Raw genomic sequence first — 21,091 nt, 5'->3', positions numbered from 1 at the left:
ACAAACAAACAAATAGATCTCACTCGCTAAGGAAATGAAAGAGAACATATAATAGGGAATATAAGTACACAAAAGTGAAATACATAGTATTGATTCTAAGACGGAAGATAAGAGTTTAAAGAAAAAGAATCATAGGTGTCTCAGAATAAGGTAACAAAAAATGTAAACACTAATGCAAGAAATAATAAAAGAAAACTGCCTTGAACTTCTGAACATAGAAAACAAAGTGCCAATTAAAGAAAGATCTTGAAATATAAAGTAGGGGAAATTTGAATGACAAAGATTGTTTTGCACCCAATAGAAACTGCATAAGGGAATGGAACAGATAGGCATTTCCACAAAGAACTCTAGATAGGAAAAGTTTATTTGCTTTCCAAACATCCCAGGCCAAAAAAAAAAAAAAAAACCCAAACCAAGAAAACTAAATAAATAATGCAACCAAGGAAGACATGAGTAATGAAATAAATCCTATCAAAAAGGGTCACAGAAAACAATTCTTGGATTAAAAATAACAAAATAATAATATTCTTTAAGAGATTTCTTCCTGAAAGTCCACAAAGGGATAGGGGTGCAAGTGGAACTTAAAATAGAAGAATGGATGGAGGAACAGACCTGAGATACCATAGGTTAAACCTACACCACCCTACCTGCAGGTGGCTAAATGTCTTTTGTGAGACTAAACTTCAGAATGGAGGAAAGGAGAGGGTATATAAAAGGGAAGAGAGAAGAAAGAAGATAGAGGGGAAGGTGTGATACACCTTAATCAAGTCAGTGGTAATGAAATAAATGAAATATAACTGGGAATTTCTCAGTGATGAGGGTGTGGGGCTCTGGAAGAATGGATGCAGTGGCAAAGGGAAGGCAGTGGAATTCAGGGAATGAGAAGGCAGCATCCTGTTGTAGAGATGGGAAGGGGGGGGTCTGCGAAAGAACACTCCCCACGGGAGAGGGGAGGCATTCTTTAATAGTTGATGGGGACCCGAAGTAGGAACCCTCTGCAGACGCTTGGTGATTCTAGAGACCGCTGTTTCTGAGAGTATTCTGTCTCTGAGGGGACCCTGGCTCTGGAGAAGGAAAATCAAAGCTCCTTTGGTTAATTCCTATCCATAAGGGTAGGTTTGAACTCAGAGATTTCATGGCAAGGGAAGAGAAAATGAGGAGGAGGAGGGCAGAGAGGAACAGTTGCACAATCAGTTACCCATTTGTGCCATATTTCTTACCTTATCTCCTGCAGATATTGAAACTTTTAAGACTGAAGGTCAGCCAGAAATGGGGGGAGGTGAATGGCAAGATCCACAAGGCATGACATAGAAGTTCTTAGAAGGAAATTAAAATAGACAATTTGGAAACTTTCATGCCATGAGGAATAGAAAGCCTAAAGAAGGAAAATACAAGACATAAAGACTAAATCAAAGAATTAAAGTCTAAACTGGCAAAGGGAAAGAATTAAAGAAGAGAATAAAAGAAAGAAATTATTTTATAATTTATATATATATATAACAAATTTATATATAATATGTATAAATATATAATAAATTTACATATATATATATGATAAATAATATAAAGGGAGGGGGAAAGGCCTTAACAAAACAAGACAAAGGGGAAGAAAGCAAAGGGCAGATTTACTCAAAAGTTAAGTAAAAAAAATTAGCCATTGCAAATAATGTCATTTCTGAGGATTTCTAATACAAGTTTCATTTATTTTGTTGTAAAAAGAAATAAAAAAGTTAAGTAAAACTCTTAAAACTAGGGGGCAGCTGGGTAGCTCAGTGGATTGAGAGTCAGGCCTAGAGACAGGAGGTCCTAAGTTCAAATCTGGCCTCAGACACTTCCCAGTTGTGTGACCCTGGGCAAGTCACTTGACCCCCATTGCCCACCCTTACCACTCTTCCACCTAAGAGCCAATACACAGAAGTTAAGGGTTTAAAAAAAAAACAAACTCTAAAGCTAGGGTAAAGGATGGCAAAAAGAAGGGGGAAATTTTGAAGCTGAGGGGAAGAGTTGTTTTGGGAAAAAGATTACCAAAAATGACTAGAGAAAAAAACTTTAAGAAATGGAAAAGGACAACAACAACAAAAAACCCTTATTCAGAAAAAGGCAATTTTAGACAAGGAAAGGAATGTAAAGCTAGTTCTCATAACTTTAATTGTGAATGGATTCAGTTCCCCCTCCCAAAAAAAGAATGGCACATTGGACAAGAAAATAAAACCCCACACTTTATTGCTTACATGAAATAGACCTAAAAAGCAGAGACATGCACAGAAAAATAAAGAGAGACTAAAATAAAATTTACTATGCACCACGTTAATTTTTAAAAGGCAAGAGCTGCAGGCATTCTATCAAAGTAAAATAAAAAAGAATGACAAATAATAAAATAGGAAGATAAATATGGAAAATAAACTGTTGGGAAGAGCCATAGATAACAAATCAACATCAATAGCAAATGTATATGCTCCATATGTCTTAGCATTTAAGTCTATAACGGAAAAATTAACTACATTCCAAGAAAAAGAGAGTAATAATAGCAGGAGACTTTAATGTCCCAAACTTGGTTTTTGATGAATCCCATGTGGAGATAAAAAGGGAAATGTGGAATTGAATAAAGGGAAAAGCTAGAGCTAAAAGACTTAGAGTATCTTCTAAATAGACAACAATAGAAAAAGGTTTTATATATCTTTATATAGTAACAGCCAATTTATCCTTTACAGTCTAAAGTGAAATAAAATTTGTAATTAGTTCAGGGAGCACAAATAAAAGACTTACCCAAATGGATATTTAACAATGAAATCCTAAATGAGTGAGTCAAAGAACAAATCACAGAAACAATGATTTTTATGAAAGAAAATTAAAGATATGATAATACAACAACTGTATTGGCCATGCCAATACAATAAAAATGACAATCCTCACAAAGTTAATTTATAGTTGTAATGCTATGCCAATCAGATTAGTAAAGCATCATTTTACAGAACTCAAAAATGATGCTTTACTAATCTGATTTGTAGAAGCAAAAGCTCAAAATATCAAGGAAAATAATGAAAGAAGGATAGAGGTGAAAGGCAAATAGCAATATTGTGAAACTGCAGTTGTTAAAATCATTTTGTATTGGTTAAAAAATAGAGAAGCCAATCAGTGGAATAAACTGGACAAGAGAGAATCAGAAACAATTGAACATAAGTAATCCAGCAGTCATTAAACAGGAAAATATAAATTTCCTAAGGAACTACTAGTATTTTATTTTTTAAAAAGTTATGGGAAGACTGAAAACAGTTTAGCAGAAATTAGGATCAACATCTTGTATCATACATCCCAGTAAAATCAGTCCTTAAAGTGAAAGATCATACAAAAATTACAAGAGAAGCAAATCACATACCTTTCTGAGTTATGAATGGAAAATGTATTTTTTAATGGTGGATTTCCTTTATTTATTAAATTAACTAATTTATTTAGAATACTTTTCCATGGTTACATCATTCATGATCTTTGGGAAATGTATTATTTACCTTAAAATGTATACAGGCAATTGCAAAAGATAAAATAGAAAAATTCGATTCTGTGAAACTGAAAGCTTTTATGATTATAATATTCTGCTGGGTGGGGAATAGATCTTTAATGGCACAAAGCATTCCTGATGAAAAAAATAAGCGAACGCAGGAAACAAGATAAAGCTAAAAAGGTGAATAGCCTCGAGCACTTGGAAAGACTTAAACAATAATAATATGCTGGCATTTTAATAGTGGGAAAAGAGATGAGAGGCTCTTTAGAGTCTTTAACATCTTCAGAGGTTGCAGAGGAAAACATTTAAGTTAAACAGAAAGACTAGATATGATTTTGTTCTGTGTTGACAATCTTAAGAAATGGGGAGGGAAAAGAAATTCGCTAAAGGAAAAATGAAGAAGGGGTAGATCTTACTGTCTCCTAAGGGAAGTGCACAAGAAGAAGAATCTATAAACATGGGAAAAGGCGGGAGTGGACCACACCTAACGCTCATTCTTACCTGAACCAGGTAAAGACATCTGCACACATTCGTGCATGCTCACATACACGCGTACATAAAGTGTATCGTGCTGATGCATCGAATTCAGGAGGGAAACACCTCAAAGCAGGTAGATGACTTCCAGATCTACCCATCCAGCTCTGATCTCTTTTGAGCTTTGGTCCTAGATCGTCAATTACCTACTAGACACTTTAAATCTTAAGTCTTTGAAATATCTCAAACGGAACTCATTATCTTTGCCCCTAAATTTTCCTCTTTTCCAAACTTCTCCATTTTCCCTCTAAAGTACAACCATCTTTCTCGTGTCTCTGGTTCATCATTTTAGCATTCTCCTCTTACTCTGTGTATCTGATTAGTTGCTAAATCTAACTTTCTGCCTTCGCAGCATCTCTCCTTTCTGACCCCCCCCCCCCCCAGCTCTTTCACACACTTCAGATCCTTAATCGCTTCTCCCCCAGAGGACTACAACAGCCTCCTCACGGGTCTCCCTGCATCATCACTCACCTTTCCAATCCATCCTACAAAGTGCTGCTAAAGTATTTTCCCTTTGCTTATCGGCTCTGGGAAGGAAGGAAGAAAGGAAGAGGGGAGGGAAAGAAAATAAATCATGTGAACGTGGAAAAATATTAAAAAAATTTAAAAAAACCAAAGTATTTTCCTTAAGTGCAGGTTTGACCATTTGACTCCCCTATTCTACCAACTTAAGTGGCTTCCTTTTGTGCCTAGGATAAACCATTAATTCCTCTGTTTAGCCTTTAATGTCCTATACAACATGGCCCCAACCTATCTTTCTAGCCTCATTAGACATTTTTCCCTTCCTTTATTTTGCAACCTAATCAAACTGGCTCCCTCTCTCGTTCTTAAATACATATATAAATAAAATAATAAATTAAAAAAAAAACTCCCATCTCCCATTTCCCTTGCTTGGGATTCACTCCCTCCTTACTTCCTTCTCATAGAGTTTCATTTAAGCTAAAGCTGAGACAGCTAGATGGCGTGGTGGATAGTGCTGAGCTTAGAGTCAGGAAAGCCTAATTTCAAATCCTGCTTCAGAAATCTACTAGCAGTATTACTTTGGGCAAGTCACTTTACCTCATTCATCTTCAGTTTCCTCATTTGTAAAATAAGGATTATAATATCACATGCAAACAATATAAATTGTTTTTATGCTTTTTAAAATATTTTATACAAAATTTATACACATTTATACAAAATAAGTATAATTTTATACATTTTATAAAAAAAATAAAAACAGGGTTGTTGTGAGGAACAAGTAAGATAATATGCAAAGTATCATAAGTACTAAATACATTTTAAAAAGGTATACTTCAGGCTCTAGCTTTATTATTGTTGTATATATATTTTTTGTATGTGCTTGTCTCTTCATCCTATCCAATTAAGATTTATTAAGCGCCTGCTCTATGCCAGGCACTGTGCTAAGCAGTGGGGATAGAGTTAAGAAGAAGAAAGGCAGTCTTTGCTCTCAAGAAGTTTACAGTGTAAAGGGAAAGACAGTACACACAAGAAGGCAAGAAGCTGGTGTGGGAGAAACATTTAGCAATGCAAGGCACATTGGCCCAGGGAGTTGAAATCAGAAGAGCAGTAGTTGCAAAGTGGAATGAACCAAGTTCAGTTTCTGCCCTCCATAAAGGACGGTGCTGGGAGGAGTTTGGGACCCACCTTCCAGCCCTGCAGTCAGGGGACACTAAGAGATGTGGTGTCAGTCAAGGCTTGCGTTTAACAGTATGATGTTAAAGTATATGATGATCATCGAGAGTAGGAATTATTTTATTCTTTGTACCTGTATTCCTAATAGTTTGAACATTGCCAGGTACATCCTGGTTAGGCTATTAATATTGATTGTCCCAGTTTGGGAGAGGGAAAGGGAAGGGGAAGGATATAAGAGAGAAAGTAGAATTGGAGAGGGCGACAAGTACGTATAAAAATATGTGTGTGTGTGTGTGTGTGTGTGTGTGTGTGTGTGTGTGTGTTTGTGTGTGTTTGTATAAAAGCAAGAGAAATTGCAGCTAGGGAATATGGATTCAAAGGGGGAGATTAAATAAAAAGAATGTGTAAGAAGCAAGAACTTTATCCCCCTAGACAAAGGGAAGAAAGTAGGACAGTCAAGTGGAAACATTGCTTCCATTACAGATGGCTAGTGTTCATCACATTCCTTCTATTTTATCATTTCTGTTGTAAAGAAGAATGTGGGGATCGAGGAGAAGAAATAGTATAAATGGATATGATAGCAAGAAATTGCAATTAACAGTTATAAGTATGAACAAGAATAACATGAACTCACCCATAAAATGGAAGCAGTTAGGATATTAGGAAACAGCATTAAACAGTATGTTTTTTATAAGAAACACATTGTAAAGATATAAGACAAAGGAGAATTTATTATACTTATGGTAAACTAAAAGAGTAGAGATAGTAATAATGATCTAAGACAAGGCAACAGTAATAAAATAAAATAAAATAAAAAAATTAAAAGATAAACATGTTATGCTTTATTAGAAAATGAAATCTTACCAATATATATGTAATATATATTTATAATGACAGTTAGAAAATGAAAAGTTAATTACAGGGAGAAATAGATTCCTAAACTATATATTCCTAATAAATATATTCCTAAACTGCTTTTCTCAGTCTAGACACATTAACAAAAAGATAAGCAAGAAAGAAGTTAAGGAGCTGAAAAGAACTTTAGAAAAATGGATATGATAAATCACTGGCAATTATTGAAAAAGCAATAATAAGAAATATACATATTTCTTTGTGGTGCATGGCACCTTTACAAATTTGACCATAGTCTAGGGGAATGATGGGCAAACTTTTTAAAGAGGAAGCCAAAGGAAAGGAAATGCTCATCTGTCAGTCTGTTTCTAAGGCAACTCTTTTGAAGTTTTATTATCTTGTATCCTCATTGAATTTGTCAGATTAGGCATAATGTCATGCAGCTGGATAGAACATTTCAAGTTCACCCCCCCCCCCTCAGCATCTGGTCCACGGGACATAGTTTGCCCGTCACTGCTCTAGGGCATAACAGCCTCTTAAATTCCAAAAAGCAGAACTGTTAAATTCATCTTTTACTGACTACAGCACAATAAAATTATCACCAATAAATGACCTGTAAAGAAATAACTAAAACTTATATAGAGATTGACTAAATTAATTCTAAAGAATTGTTGAGTCAAAGAAGAAATCATAGGGAAAAACAATACCACTAATAGTTTTATCAACAAAAAAGACAAAGAATAGATCAATGATCTATTGAAAAATAGATAATAGGGAAAAAAATCTAGAAAAACAAGTCAATAACCTGCTAGCCAGGCACCAAAATAGAAATTTTGAAAATCAAAGAAAAGTTTAACAAATTAAAAGGCAAAAACAACAACATTGAATGAAAAAAAATAGATGACAAAAAAACCTAATAAAAGATAACTAAGCTAATTTGAATTTTAAAAAGAAAATGAAATTGCCAATAACAAAAATGAAAGAGAAGCATTTACAACATTAGGAAATTAAGGAAATTAATAGAAACAATTTTGTTCAATTCTATGCTAACAGAACTGATCATTTAAATAAAACAAGTGAATATTTTGTTTACAAATCTAATAAAACAAAAAATAGAAAACTGAAATAACTGTTTCAGAAAAAGAAATTCCACAATTCATAATTAACTGTCAAAGGAGAAAGTGCCAGCATCAGATTGATTTATAAGGAAAATTCCATTGAATATTCAAAGAATAATTAATTCTAATATATTAACTACTAGAAAGAAAGTTCCTAGCCAGTTCTTTCCATAATACAAAAATGGTATTGTTACCCAAATAAAGGACAAGATGAAATAGAGAAATAAAATTATAGATCCACAGTCTATAGTTCGCTAATGAATTTCAGTGCAAAAATATATAAAAATAGTAGCTGAGATACTGTAATAATATATTAAGAGGATCACATACTATGATCCAGTTGGTTTTATATTAGAAATGCAGAGTTGGTTCAATTTAGGCAAATATAAACTTAAAGGAAAATATTAATAACTAAATCAATAAAAATAAAATAAATATCAATTTAACAAATTGCAACTCATTTCTGCTAAAAACACTAGAAAACATAAAAATAAACATGCCTTTATATGATAACAGAAAGACTAAGCTAGTATTATATATAATAGAGAAATGCTCTAATAAGATCAGGGTTAAAGCAAGGATGTCCATTAACATTATTATTTGAAAGAGTGATAGAAATGTTAGCTGTAGCAATATGACAAGGAAAAAGAAACAGGAAAGATCAAGTAAAATTATCTCTTTTTACAGATGATATGATGCCTTAACTTAGAGAACCTAGAGATTCGACTAAAAATGACTTGAAACATTAACTTTAGGGGGAAAGCAATAGATACAATAAACCCAAATAATCATCAGCCTTTCTGTTTATTACCAGCAAAACCTAACATCAAGAGATAGAGAAATTCCATACAAAATAACTAGAATATGTAAAACATTAATAAAACTACCATAACCTTGTATAAAAATAGATAGGCTTTACCAATAAGAAAGATTGATTGCTCATTGTCGGGTTGTGGCAATGTGATAAAATTACAATATTTAGTTTACTTGTCTAATACTGTGCCAGTCAAACTACTATGGAGCTAGAAAATTAAAAACATTCATTTGGAAGAACAAAATACCAAGAATCCAAAGGGAAATAATGAAAAAAGGAATAAAGGATTTAGAAATACCATACTAAAAATTATGTAGCAAAGAAGTAATTAAAATGAGTTGGTACTAGTTTAAAAAATAGAAAAATTTTCAGTGAAACAGCTTTGGGACACAAGATCTAGAAATAAATATAATAACATAGTGTTTGACAAGGCAAGACATTTAAGCATTATGTTCCAGGAGCAGCTAGGTGGCACAGTGGATAGAACACTGAATTTGGAATTAGGAAGATTTCATCTTCCTGAGTTCAAATCTAGCCTCAAACATTAGCTTTGTGACCCTGGGCAAGTCACTTAACCCTGTTTGCCTCAGCCCCTTATCTGCAAAATTAGCTAGAGAAGGAAATGGCAAACCACTCCAGGATCTTTTCCAAGAAAACCCTGAAATGGAATCATGAAGAGTCAGTCACAACTGAACAACAAAATGGGAAACAAAAGCAAAAAGAAAGCTAATGCCTAACCTCAAGGGGTTTTTTTATTCCAGTGGGGGAAGATGATACCTAAAAGGAGTTGAAAAGGAGAGCTGGGAGAGGGAGTGCTGAATTCCAGAAAGTCAGGAGTAGAGCTGGAGGGGAATGAAGGTTAACTGGCCTGAGCCCCTTCCCCAAAATGGAGACTCAGGAAGGAACTCACCCAAGATTCCAACTTCTGGGGAAAAGGCTTACTTATACTGATGAACAAAAACTGGGAAACCTGGAAAATGGGCAGAAATTAGATTTAAACCATCATGTCATGCTACTGGTGGTAGCTAACCATTCATAGTGGTGTGGCTTTTTGATTCTTCTTCCCATCATTTTGAAGCAAAATCCACCAAGTGTTGAATTGTTGACCCATTAATAGGAAACATGAGCGGGGCTTAGTTTAGCACTGTGAGACAGTTTAATTTTGCACTACTACTACTGAGTTGTTGTTATAGCAATCCTGTTCATTACGAGAGGAATGGCTTTCATCTGGTAGATGTGCCTGGCTGACGTGTATCCTCTTGGCTGAGGAGCTAGACGGGGCAAAACTACCATCTGTGCGATGATGACTGGTTGCCTCGAAGGGCATAAAATTGAAAATTTTTTTCACAAACAAAAGCAATGCAGCTAAAGTCAGAAAAGAATTAACTGGAAAAAAATTTTTGCAACAAGTTTCTGTAACAAAGTTTTGATATTGGAGCTATATAAGGAGTTGAGTCAGATATATAATGTGCCATTCCCCAGAAGTTAACTGGGTAGGTAGTTCTCAAAAGAAGAAAAGTAAGCGATTAAAAACTTTATGAAAAAGTGTTCCAAATTAATCATAAGGGAAATACACTTTTTAAAATTAAATTTTATTTTTATTATCATGCAAAACACACTTTCAAAAGAAGAAATGTTAGTGATTAAAAACATAAAATACTCCAAATTAATAATAAGGGAAATATACTTTTTAAAATTAAATTTTATTTTTATTATCATGCAAAACACACTTCTGTATTGGTCACTGTTGGAAGAACACACTCAAAAGAAGAAATGTAAATGATTAAAAACATAAAATACTCCAGATTAATAATAAGGGAAATATACTTTTAAAAATTAAATTTTATTTTTATTATCATGCAAAACACTTCAGTATTGGTTTTTGTTGCAAGAACACACTCATACAAAACCAAAACCCCAAAATAAAAACTTAAATTCTCTGATGTGAAAGATAATGTGCTTTGATCCACATCCATCTGACTCCAACAGTTTTCTCTGGAGAAGGTTAGCTTTCCTTCATAAGTCCTTCAGGATTGTCCCAGATCATTGCATTGCAGAGAGTAGCCAAGTTTTCACAGTCAGCCATGGTGCAGTATTGCTGTTACAGTGAACAGTGTTCTCCCCATCCTGCTTTTCTCACTCTGCATCTTTCCGGCTTTTTCTGAAATCATCCTGCTTACCATTTCTTAGAGCACAATAGTATTCCATCACATTACAATTTGTTCAGCCATTCCTCAATTGACAGACATCCCCTCAATGGGAAATACACTTCTAAGCTTATGTTCCAAGGAGGTAAAAGAAAGAGGGAAAGACTCTATATATGTATAAAAAAGTTCATAGCAGAATTTTTTGTTAAAGCAAATAATTGGAAACTAAGGGGGGATGCCCCAAATTGGGGAATGGCATGTGAATATAATAGAATACTCTGACACATACACAGAAAAAAAAAGATGGAAGGGTCAGATTCATAGAAACATGAGATGACTTTTATGAACTGATGCAGAAGGAATTGATCAGAACCAGAAGAGTAACTTATAAAATAATTGCATTTTAACAGCATTGTAAAGAAAGGCAACTGAAAAAGAATCAGGACCTCTAACCAATGAGGTAACCAACTCCAGTTCCTCAGAGATATTGAGTTAACACTTGCTGTGTTCCAGCTATTTTGGTCACACTGAGAAGACAAATAATAAAAGAGAAAAGAAAACAAAAGTCCTTGCTTTCAAGGACTTGCATGAAAAGTGGGGGAAGGGGCGGAGGAGAGGAGAAAGTCACTGCAGAGGAACATGGTGGGCTAGTCCAGAGACTTGAGAGAGGAATGAAGGAATAAGTACGACTGGCCTGGACATGTCTTCTAGTGGATATTCTGGGAAGAAATTTGGCAATTGGAGGAAGGGGTTAGGAATGGAGGAGGCTTCCAGGGTGAGAAGTCCAAATATTCTCTCCCTCACTTCCCCCAAAAGGTAATGAACTAGAAATGCAGAACAGGATACATTTTTGGACATATGGATCTTTTTTACATAACTTTTAACTTTTTATATCAAGGGAGAGTGTTTTTGTTTTTGAGGGGAAATAATTGCTAATAAGAGAGGTCAATGATAGCAATGCAAAAAAATATGTAAATAAAGTATTTTAAGAGAACAGAGTGTGGTATAGGAGAAAATGGGCAAGTGAGAGAGCCTTTGGAAGGAACATGCTGAATTTAATATATACTTATAAAAAGTTTAAATAAATATGCTACACATAATGAAATTCCTGGTTATATAATCTCTTTTTACGTCTTTTTTCATCTAAATCTTTTTGTTCTTTGTATATGGAAATGTTAATGTTTATTAGGGTTTGTCAAACCCAGAAGAACAAAAATTTTAAGCATCATTAGCAGATTACCAAATAAAGACATATAATAAAGATGACATGTTATTTAATTAAAATTTAACAGACTGACACCAAAAGCCTTGTGATGACATCTTCTTCAAAAAATTATTCAATGATCTTAAGGCAACTAAATCAACCAAGACTTTCCAGTCATTTCTGTGAGACAACCTTGCTGAGAGAGGGAGAAGGATGCAGAGTTCCAAATTCTGCTCTGTCTGCTAGTAGTGAGTGCTTCCAGGACCATTTCATCATAAAAGGAGCTGTTTTCAGTCAGGAGGCAGTGGTGGATCTTTCAAGTAATATTTTCCTTATTAATCATAATTTTAAATTAGTGTGTACGTGTTTATTAGGAAACGGGTGCTTACATTAGGGACACATTTTTAAACATCATATTAAGTGAATTAAATAATGTATTTATATTACATAGTAAGGCTTATTGGCATAGATTAAGGGCACATACTGAGGTGGAACAACTCATAGTCAACTGGAATTGCTTTGAATATCTGTCATTTATATCCCAGCAATACTCACACAGGTGGGAGGTTATAAGTGGCTTTTACTTATTTCTCTTCCCCATGTACAACATGTATTTCTAGTGAGAGTATCAGAAGAATTCCTGGTGACTCACAGGAAGAGGAACTACCAGGAAAAATATTTACCACATTAATAACTTTTATGAGTTGGTGTTTTTGCTTTCGAGGTTATCTTTGAAATATAGTTAGATTCTGAACTGCTTGAATGGTAGGACTCAAAGAATAGTAGGCATCACTGGTTGGAAAGAGGGATATATGTTTGGCCTTGTGTGGTTTAATATTTTTATCAATGATTTACATAAAAATAGACATTTATAGTGAGTCAAAGCTGAGAGAGTTAGCCAATATCATTTGATGTCAGTCAGGATGGATAAATACAAGCTTGAACATTAAATATAATAGCATGAAATTTAATAACTATAAATGTACTATCTTACATAGCTTTGATAAATTAGCTTCATAAGTGTAAGACAAGGATCTTTTATTTGGATTTTTAAAAACGTACAGAATCAGGAAAGAACGATTTAATGATACCATATCTCAAGCTATAATGCAAAGCAGCAATTACAAAAATAATTTGATACTAGTTAAAAATATTCCAGTAAATGGAACATATTAGGTACAGAACATGCAGAAACAAACTAATATAGTAGCTTAGTTTTCAAAGATAACAGTTACTAGAGTAAAGACTCACAATTCAAAATAAAATATGCTGCAAAAATTGGACAGCCATCTGGCAAAAATTAGGCACATTCCAAATCTCACACTATATAACAATATAAAATCCAAGTGGCTATATGACTTAAGATATATAAAGTGATATTTTAAGGAAATTAAAGAAACAAGGAAGAAATTACCTTTCAGATCTCTGGCTAGGGAAAGAGCACATGACCAAACAAGGGATAGAGAGGATCACAGAAGATAAAATGAACAATTTTGATTACGAAAAATTGAAAAGTTTTTGCACAACAAAACCAATGTAGTTAAAAGTAGGTGGTAATAGAGACGGGAGGTCCTAGGTTCAAATCCGGCCTCAGACACTTCCCAGCTGTGTGACCCTGGGCAAGTCACTTGACCCCCATTGCCTACCCTTACCACTCTTCCACCTATAAGTCAATACACAGAAGTTAAGGGTTTAAAAAATTAAAAAAAAAAAGTAGGTGGTAAATGGGTAGTTAGGAAAAAATTTATCAGGTAATTTCTCTGATAAATTCTTACCAGAATTTATTCAAATTTGTGGATATTCCCCAATAGATAAACGACCAAAGAATATTAAAAGGCAGTTAAAAAGGGAAGAAATCCAGACTTCTAAGAAAGGTTTGAAAAAGTGCTCCAAATCACTAAAAATTAAAGATATACAAATGAAAACAAATCTGAGGTTATACTTTACACCCTTCAGATCGGCAAAGCTAATGAAAAAGGAAAATGACAGCTGTCAGTGGGGCTACAGAAAAACAAACATACTGATACTCTGTTGGTGTAACTGAATTAGTCCAGCCATTCTGGAAAGCAATTTGGAAATGTGCCCCCAGAATTATCCAATTCTCCATAATCTTTGGCATGGCAATACTACTCCCCCCCACAAATTTTTCAGAGTCTGTATCAGTTAGGAAGCAGCCTCTACAATGGAAGATAGCCATGTACCAATGTCTTGAAAATCTTCTGTAGACTTTGAATCATGTCAGTACAGATAGACATAAAAAGTGGATCAAATGCCCTCTCTGCAATTCTATGAATTTGTTCACTTCTAACTTTCAGAAAAGTGTCTGAAAAAAAAGAAAAAAAGCATCTGATAAATACTCCATCCATGTGGCATAAGTAAATCTAAGTGCCCTCTATAAATAATATAGACTTGTCTAAGTTTTTATATATTTTTATGTACTCCTCACTGTGGCAATACAAAGTCATACAGCAGAGTTAGTGACAGAGCTAGAACTAGATCCTAGATTTCCTCCTGTTTTGTTTTTTTTAACTTAATCATTCTGCCTGCTATACAAAATTAGTATTGGAGGTTGTTAAATTTGGAAGATATGATCTTTTAAAAATTTTACAGTAGAAAAATGGAACCATTTAGAGAAAATATTTATAAGACTAATTGAGATCTCAAATCTATAACATTTTTTCTTTTGCTTTTTAATTCTAATCACAGTTCTGTCTCAATGCAAAATCTTTTATACTTGTTTTGCTTCTCTTTTATGATATTTTCCTCTCTTATTTTCTTTAAGATCAAGGATTACAGAAATTGGGTCAAAATTTGCCTTGCAAAGCTGATGTCCTTACTTTAATTCTTGATAAAAATCAGATTATCAAATTGGAAAATCTTGAGAAATTCAGAAGATTATTACAGGTATCGTGTGAAATTCAAGGAAATTATTATTTAGTAGTTTACTTATTTTTAAATCTATGTACAATTGTAAATGATTGCTTTTAGATGTCCAAGGGTAGAAGCAGTTTATTGTCATGATAATATTTTACTATATTTATGTTGCTAAAATAAAAATGGCTGATGTGAAAATATTTGTATTAATATCTCAAGATAATTTCCCTTCTCATAATGAGAGATAAATTCCTCCTCTGTGATGAAAATTATCATGGCTCTGCCTCTGTGATTGAGTCATAAAGTTGTTCTAGCCCTGTGGTTATTGTGTCTCTGCTTTGCTTCACTGAGAATGGAAAATAAACATTGTCATAACACTCAAGGGTTCAGTAAATTCAAGTGTACTTCCTACTACTAGGAAACAAAGGTAATTTGTAGAAATTGGCTTGAAACTAAAATCTTAAGGCAAATATTGTTTAAGACAAATAAATTCCAAATGGTTACTTACCTTAAAAATGAACTTATGCCACAAAAAAAAAGCAAAAAAAAAATGTAAGGAGGTATTTTAAAACTTTGACCACTTGATAATGCTTTACTAACAAGCAAGATTCATAAAGAGGATTATAAAAGATAAAAAGATTTATTGTATAAAATTGAAAAACTTTTACATTAAACAAAATCAGTACAGAATACAGTGGAAAAATCTTTGCATTAAATATCTTAATGTTCAAGATATGTAGAAAAATGACGCAAATGTATTAGACTAAGGGCCATTTCTCAAGGGATAAATCATCCAAGAAATAAATAGTTCTCAAAAGAATATTTGTAAGCTATTAACAACCATATGAAAGGTGAGTCAAAATCACTAGTAATAAAGAATATCAAAACAAAATAATTATGAGGTTTTTACCTTATACCCACCAAGCAAATTGCTCCAAGATGATAAAAAACGGAAATAGTGTATGAGGATCTGTGGCAAGACAGATACTAATACACTGTCATTGGTAATCATTTTTGGAAAACAATTTGTAATTATCTGAAAAAAAATCACAGAACTTCATGTTTTTGAACCACCTCCCACATCTAGCCACAGACTCCTCAGAGGTGATGACAGAAAGAAAAATCCCATATACATTTTTAGAAATTAGCTCCCCCCCAAAAAAGCACCCAGGACACTTTTAAGTGTAATCTGCATTATTAGCTTTAATCCCCCAAAATTTCTTAAGTATATATAATCAACAAAATGATTAATCAGCCCTTGATTTGTAGCATATTGTGATTTCTGATGTATAAATGCTCATACTAAAAATTTAACAGTCAATATTCATTCACAAGATAGGGCTGACTCCAGCACAACCCTACCTATGTGAATTAAATATTAGTAGTAACATTTTGTGGTAGGAAATATCAAAACAAAATGGGTATTCATCAATTTGAGAATGACCAAAAACCTCCAAAACTGATAAATGAATGTGTTGAGAAGCAGCATTATGTAGTGGATAGAACACTAGTCTTGAAGCCAGGAAAACCTGAGTCCAAGTCTTACTTCTAAAATATCCTGGTGGAGAAGGTAGATGGCTCAGTGGTTAGAGTGCCAGGCCTAGAGTCAGGAGGACTTGGGTTCAAATCTGGCCTTAGACACTTCCTAGCTCTGTGACTTTGGGCAAGTCACTTAATCCCAATTGCCTAGATCTTACCCTTGTCTTAGGGTTGTTACTAAGACATAAAATAAGGGTTTAAAAAAACCCAAAAAACTTCCTGGCTATATCACCAAGCAAGTCACATAATTTCTCATGTTCTAGGGAATTCTTTAAACCATAATTTTCAGAGAAGTTTCTGATCTGCATTGGTATAGGCTGTTTCCTTACTTGGGAGTACTGTATAACAACAAAATAATTGTTCCCTCCCAATGCAAAAATGATATATTATTATTATTATAAAAGAATGAATAGGAGGAATTCAGAGAAATATTGGAACAAATTGTATGAAGCAATACAAAATAAAAAGTTAGCAGAACAAGAACAATGTACACAGTGACTACAAGTACAGTAATATAAGTGAAAAGGAAATGAAAGGAACATAAACTGAGGAATTGTTGGCAACTAATTTGATCCCATCAAGCAGATGACGAAAGGCACCTGCCTTCCTTCTAAGAAGAAAAATGGGTCCTTCGGAGGTAGAATGAAGTATATACTGTCAGAGGGAAGCATTCGGTTAGGGATAGAGTGAGGGAAGAAGAAAGGAAGGTTAAAACCAAATTGATGGTTTGGAGGGAAAGGAGCAAAAAAAAAAAAAAGAAAAGAAAAGAAATGTCGTATTTGGATTGTAAAATAGTGGTTGAATTCAGCCTCACTCATTTGAGAAAAACAACTTTTTGATATCATTTTATATTGCTGTATTTGGCAAGAATAATTGAAAATGATTAAAAACTCAGTTTCGATTAGCATGTGGGAAAATAGATACCCTTGAAATACTACTTTTGGAATTGCAAATTGATAAATTCTTTGAGAACATACTGACAAACAGTAACAAGAATCACAAAAATCAGCATAAATCTTGAGTTTAAAATCCCATCATATTGAAGACATATTAAAAGTTTAGCCTATCAAAAGGCAAACAAAGATCAGTTTTTATTTATGATTACAAAGAAGACAGCCTAAATATCTAAAAGTTGAGGAATAGCTCAATAAATTGGTGTGTCAGTTTAAGAAAGACTAAGAATCATGTAGTTATTTTGACTTTAACTTGCTTATTAGTGATTTTGAATAATTTTTCATATGATATATAGTAATTAGAAATGTTTCTTTTGAAGACTATTCAAATCCTTTAACAGTATTAAAATGATAAATAGAAAAAATATAGAGAAACTTAGAAAGACTTTTATTAAGGAAAACAGATTAAGAACAACGTACAATTTTATGTGACCGTGTACAATTAAAATTCTTGTACAAATAAAGGGATAACAATGAACAGAATTAAAGAGAATGTGGTGTGAGCAGGTAATAAGCTGGTCTGACCATTTTGTATGGTTTTTTTTAAAGATAGGTACGCCTTGAAAAGTGTTTCTTGATGTGATCTTTATTTCTTTTAAAAATGCGAGACCTCTGTATTTGATCATTGAAAACAACATTTTCTTTGATTATTTCACAGTTATCAGTAGCTAATAACCGTCTAGTTCGGATGATGGGTGTGGCCACACTAACTCAGCTCCGGGTGCTGAATTTGCCTCAAAACAGCATTGGCTGTGTGGAAGGGCTACAGGAACTAGTCTGCTTGGAATGGCTCAATTTGGCAGGAAATAATCTCAAGGTAAAATATTTTTACTATATTAGCCCTCGTTTAGCCTCTCTATTTGGGAATAGACATTGTGAAAATTTTTCTTCTTCAAAATGTTTCAATCGACTCTAGACAATATAAAATATTTAGGAATCTGCCAAGACAAACACAGGAATTATATGAACACAACTACAAAACACTTTTCATACAATTAAAACTAGATCTAAACAATTGGAAAAATATTAATTGCTCCTGGGTAGAATGACTTTTTTTTCAGGTAGACGAAGTTTCTCCAAATGAGATTTCTACCATTTCTTAAAACAATATTACTCCGGGGGGCTCCTAGGTTCAAATCCGGCTCAGACACTTCCCAGCTGTGTGACCCTGGGCAAGTCACTTGACCCCCATTGCCTACCCTTACCAATCTTCCACCTATAAGTCAATACACAGAAGTTAAGGGTTTAAAATTAAACAAAACAAAACAAAACAATATTACTCTCAGACAGTTCCCAGTTGTGTGAACCTGGGCAAGTCACTTGACCCCCATTGCCCACCCTTACCAATCTTCCACCAAGGAGCCAATACACAGAAGTTAAGGGTTAAAAAGTCACGCTGTCAATTAATACTATTTCACATATAAATGTTTTATATATAATACATATATATAACGTATATATATGTCTTCGATAACTCATTTTCTTTATTTAAAAAAATCCTTGGGAGCAGCTGGGTAGCTCAGTGGAGTGAGAGTCAGGCCTAGAGACGGGAGGTCCTAGGTTCAAACCCGGCCTCAGCCACTTCCAGCTGTGTGACCCTGGCCAAGTCACTTGACCCCCATTGCCCACCCTTACCACTCTTCCACCTATGAGAAAATACACCGAAGTACAAGGGTTTAAAAAAAAAAATCCTTGAGGAAAAAAGTAATGCGAGTATAATTCTCCTTATTTATTTATTTTTTATACCCTTACCTTCCAAGGCAGAAGAGTGGTAAGGGCTGGGCAGTGAGGGTCAAGTGACTTGCCCAAAGTCACATAGCTAGGAAGTGTCCGAGGCCAGATTTGAACCCAGTATCTCCCATCTCTGGATCTGGCCTCAGTCTACTGAGCCATCTAGCCACCCCTAGTTATCCTTATTTTAATGGCTGATTAAATTGAGATCTTGAAAGGTCAAATAATTCACTTAGTCACATCACTAGTTAAATAGCTGAACCAAATCTGAAACTATTAGATTTTCAGACTCATAAATCCAGTGATTCTTTTTGTTATACCAGAAGTGGTCATCCATTATTTTTTGTAGGGTTATGAAGAAAGGTCTATAATTTCATGAATATTTAACTTACTTTTGCTCAATCTTCTCTCCTCCCAATTTCGAGTTAAAAAAAAAAAAGGTACGGGAACCAGAAAATGAAATTTTAAGAGAGATAATAAAGGAATTGGGTTTCTTGGTGCATTTATTTTTTAACATTCACAGATGAATTAATACAATTAAAATTTCTCTTTACGTAGGCCACAGACCAAATCGGTAACTGCACAACACTGCAACACCTTGATTTATCAGACAATAACATTTCTCAAATAGGTGATCTTTCTAAATTGGTATCCCTGAAGGTATGTGTACTTTTCTGACTGTAAAGCTTTGAGATTTGATATTTTAATATACATTGTAAATTATCTAACTGCCATAAATTAGTTCTCCATCTTAGAATATGTCCCTAATGATTAGCACTGTTCTAAGATCTTTAAAAATTCCTCCAAAATACCTTGTTGTAATTTTGGAATCTAAAGTACTAAAAATGGAGGGGATGTCCAGCATTGGGAAATGGCTAAACAAATTGTGGTATATGATTGTGATGGAATACTATTGTGCCATAAGGAATGATGAGCAGATTAATTTTTTAAAAACTTGTCAAGTATTCCATGAGATAATGAAGAGTGAAATGAATAGAACCAAGAGAACATTATATACAGCTACAAAGGTAAGATTTGAAGAATAACTTGTTCTCCTCCAGAGAATGAATTGGAAAATGGAAACAAGAAAGATATAATTTGTATATACATATCTCTTTGCCAGATGATGCCTTCTGTAGTGCAGAGAGATGATAGAGGAGCTGAGATACCTGGAAATAAATTCTATTAATAAAAAGTTTGCAAAATAATGGGATATTACAATGGGATTTTGTTTTGTCCTTCATAACTATTCATTGATGTCAATTTTTAAAACTAAAAAAGTAGAAAGCTGACATTCTTAGACATGAGCCTTATACATGAATAAATTGTCTTTTTAGATTATAAGAATTTGTCTTTGAAGCCAGAAAATTAAGTGTTTTATTTAAGTGAGCTTCTAGAGCTGAAATTCTAAAATTTGGTTGTGCCGTATCTCAGGATGTCTTCAGTTCTCTCAAGAAATTTTTAAAATTAAATTTAATAAATATGTCATAGAATATTTTTGGGGAGGCAAGGAAACATACAACAACAACAACAAAAAATAGTATCTGGGAATTATTGTTAGAATTTTACATAACTGTTTTTCATCTTACTTTCACCATTGACATCAGTACCAGTAGGTGGATTCTTTTTGGCCTTGAAAGCAATAGGTAATTTTATTTTCCAACTATTATTAACAGGAATACCCTTTTAGTATCAGTTATTCTAAAAGATTTCAATCAGATGCTATGGTGATAATGAAAGAATCCAATTTAAGTGTTTATATTAAGTGTTGAAGAAGACGTAGACATAAATAAAATAGGGTGTTTGCCCTCATAGGTCTTATCTAGGGAGACAGTGTCGTTCAGTCATTTAAGTTGTGTCTGATTTCATGATCCATTTGGGGTTTTCTTGGCAGTGATACTGGAAGGGCTTGTCACGTCCTTCTGCTGATAATTTTATAGATTAGGAAACTAAGACAAATAAGGTCAAGTGACTTGCCCAGGTACACCCCAGCTGGTAATTGTGTGAGGCCAAATTTTAATTCAGGAAGACAATGCACACAAAAATATCTATAATACAAAATAAAATGCAAATGTCCTATGTATTAGAAATGAAGAGAAATGTGCCAAACATAAGAGCTAAATGAGGCTGCTAAAATGTTGGCACAGTGGATAGAGCATCAAGACTGTTGTCTTTCTGAGTTCAAATGTGT

General features: G+C 33.7%; 1 protein-coding gene across 1 annotated transcript in view; it reads left to right on the top strand.

Annotated features, from left to right (window-relative positions):
• LOC123239964 (centrosomal protein of 97 kDa-like) overlaps positions 1-21,091 on the top strand; it is a 36,289-nt gene that overhangs the window by 3,340 nt on the left and 11,858 nt on the right. Inside the window, exons 2-5 of the mRNA XM_044667299.1 lie at positions 11,892-12,123; positions 14,586-14,707; positions 17,828-17,986; positions 19,459-19,560. Coding sequence (XP_044523234.1) covers positions 11,892-12,123; positions 14,586-14,707; positions 17,828-17,986; positions 19,459-19,560 — 615 coding nt within the window. The remainder of the gene's footprint in view (positions 1-11,891; positions 12,124-14,585; positions 14,708-17,827; positions 17,987-19,458; positions 19,561-21,091) is intronic.

The sequence above is a fragment of the Gracilinanus agilis genome, chromosome 1 (genome assembly GCF_016433145.1).
Source record: "Gracilinanus agilis isolate LMUSP501 chromosome 1, AgileGrace, whole genome shotgun sequence".
Taxonomy (NCBI): Eukaryota; Metazoa; Chordata; class Mammalia; order Didelphimorphia; family Didelphidae; genus Gracilinanus; species Gracilinanus agilis.
Note: the sequence above shows the minus strand (reverse complement) of the source record. Positions and strands in the feature narration are given on the sequence as shown.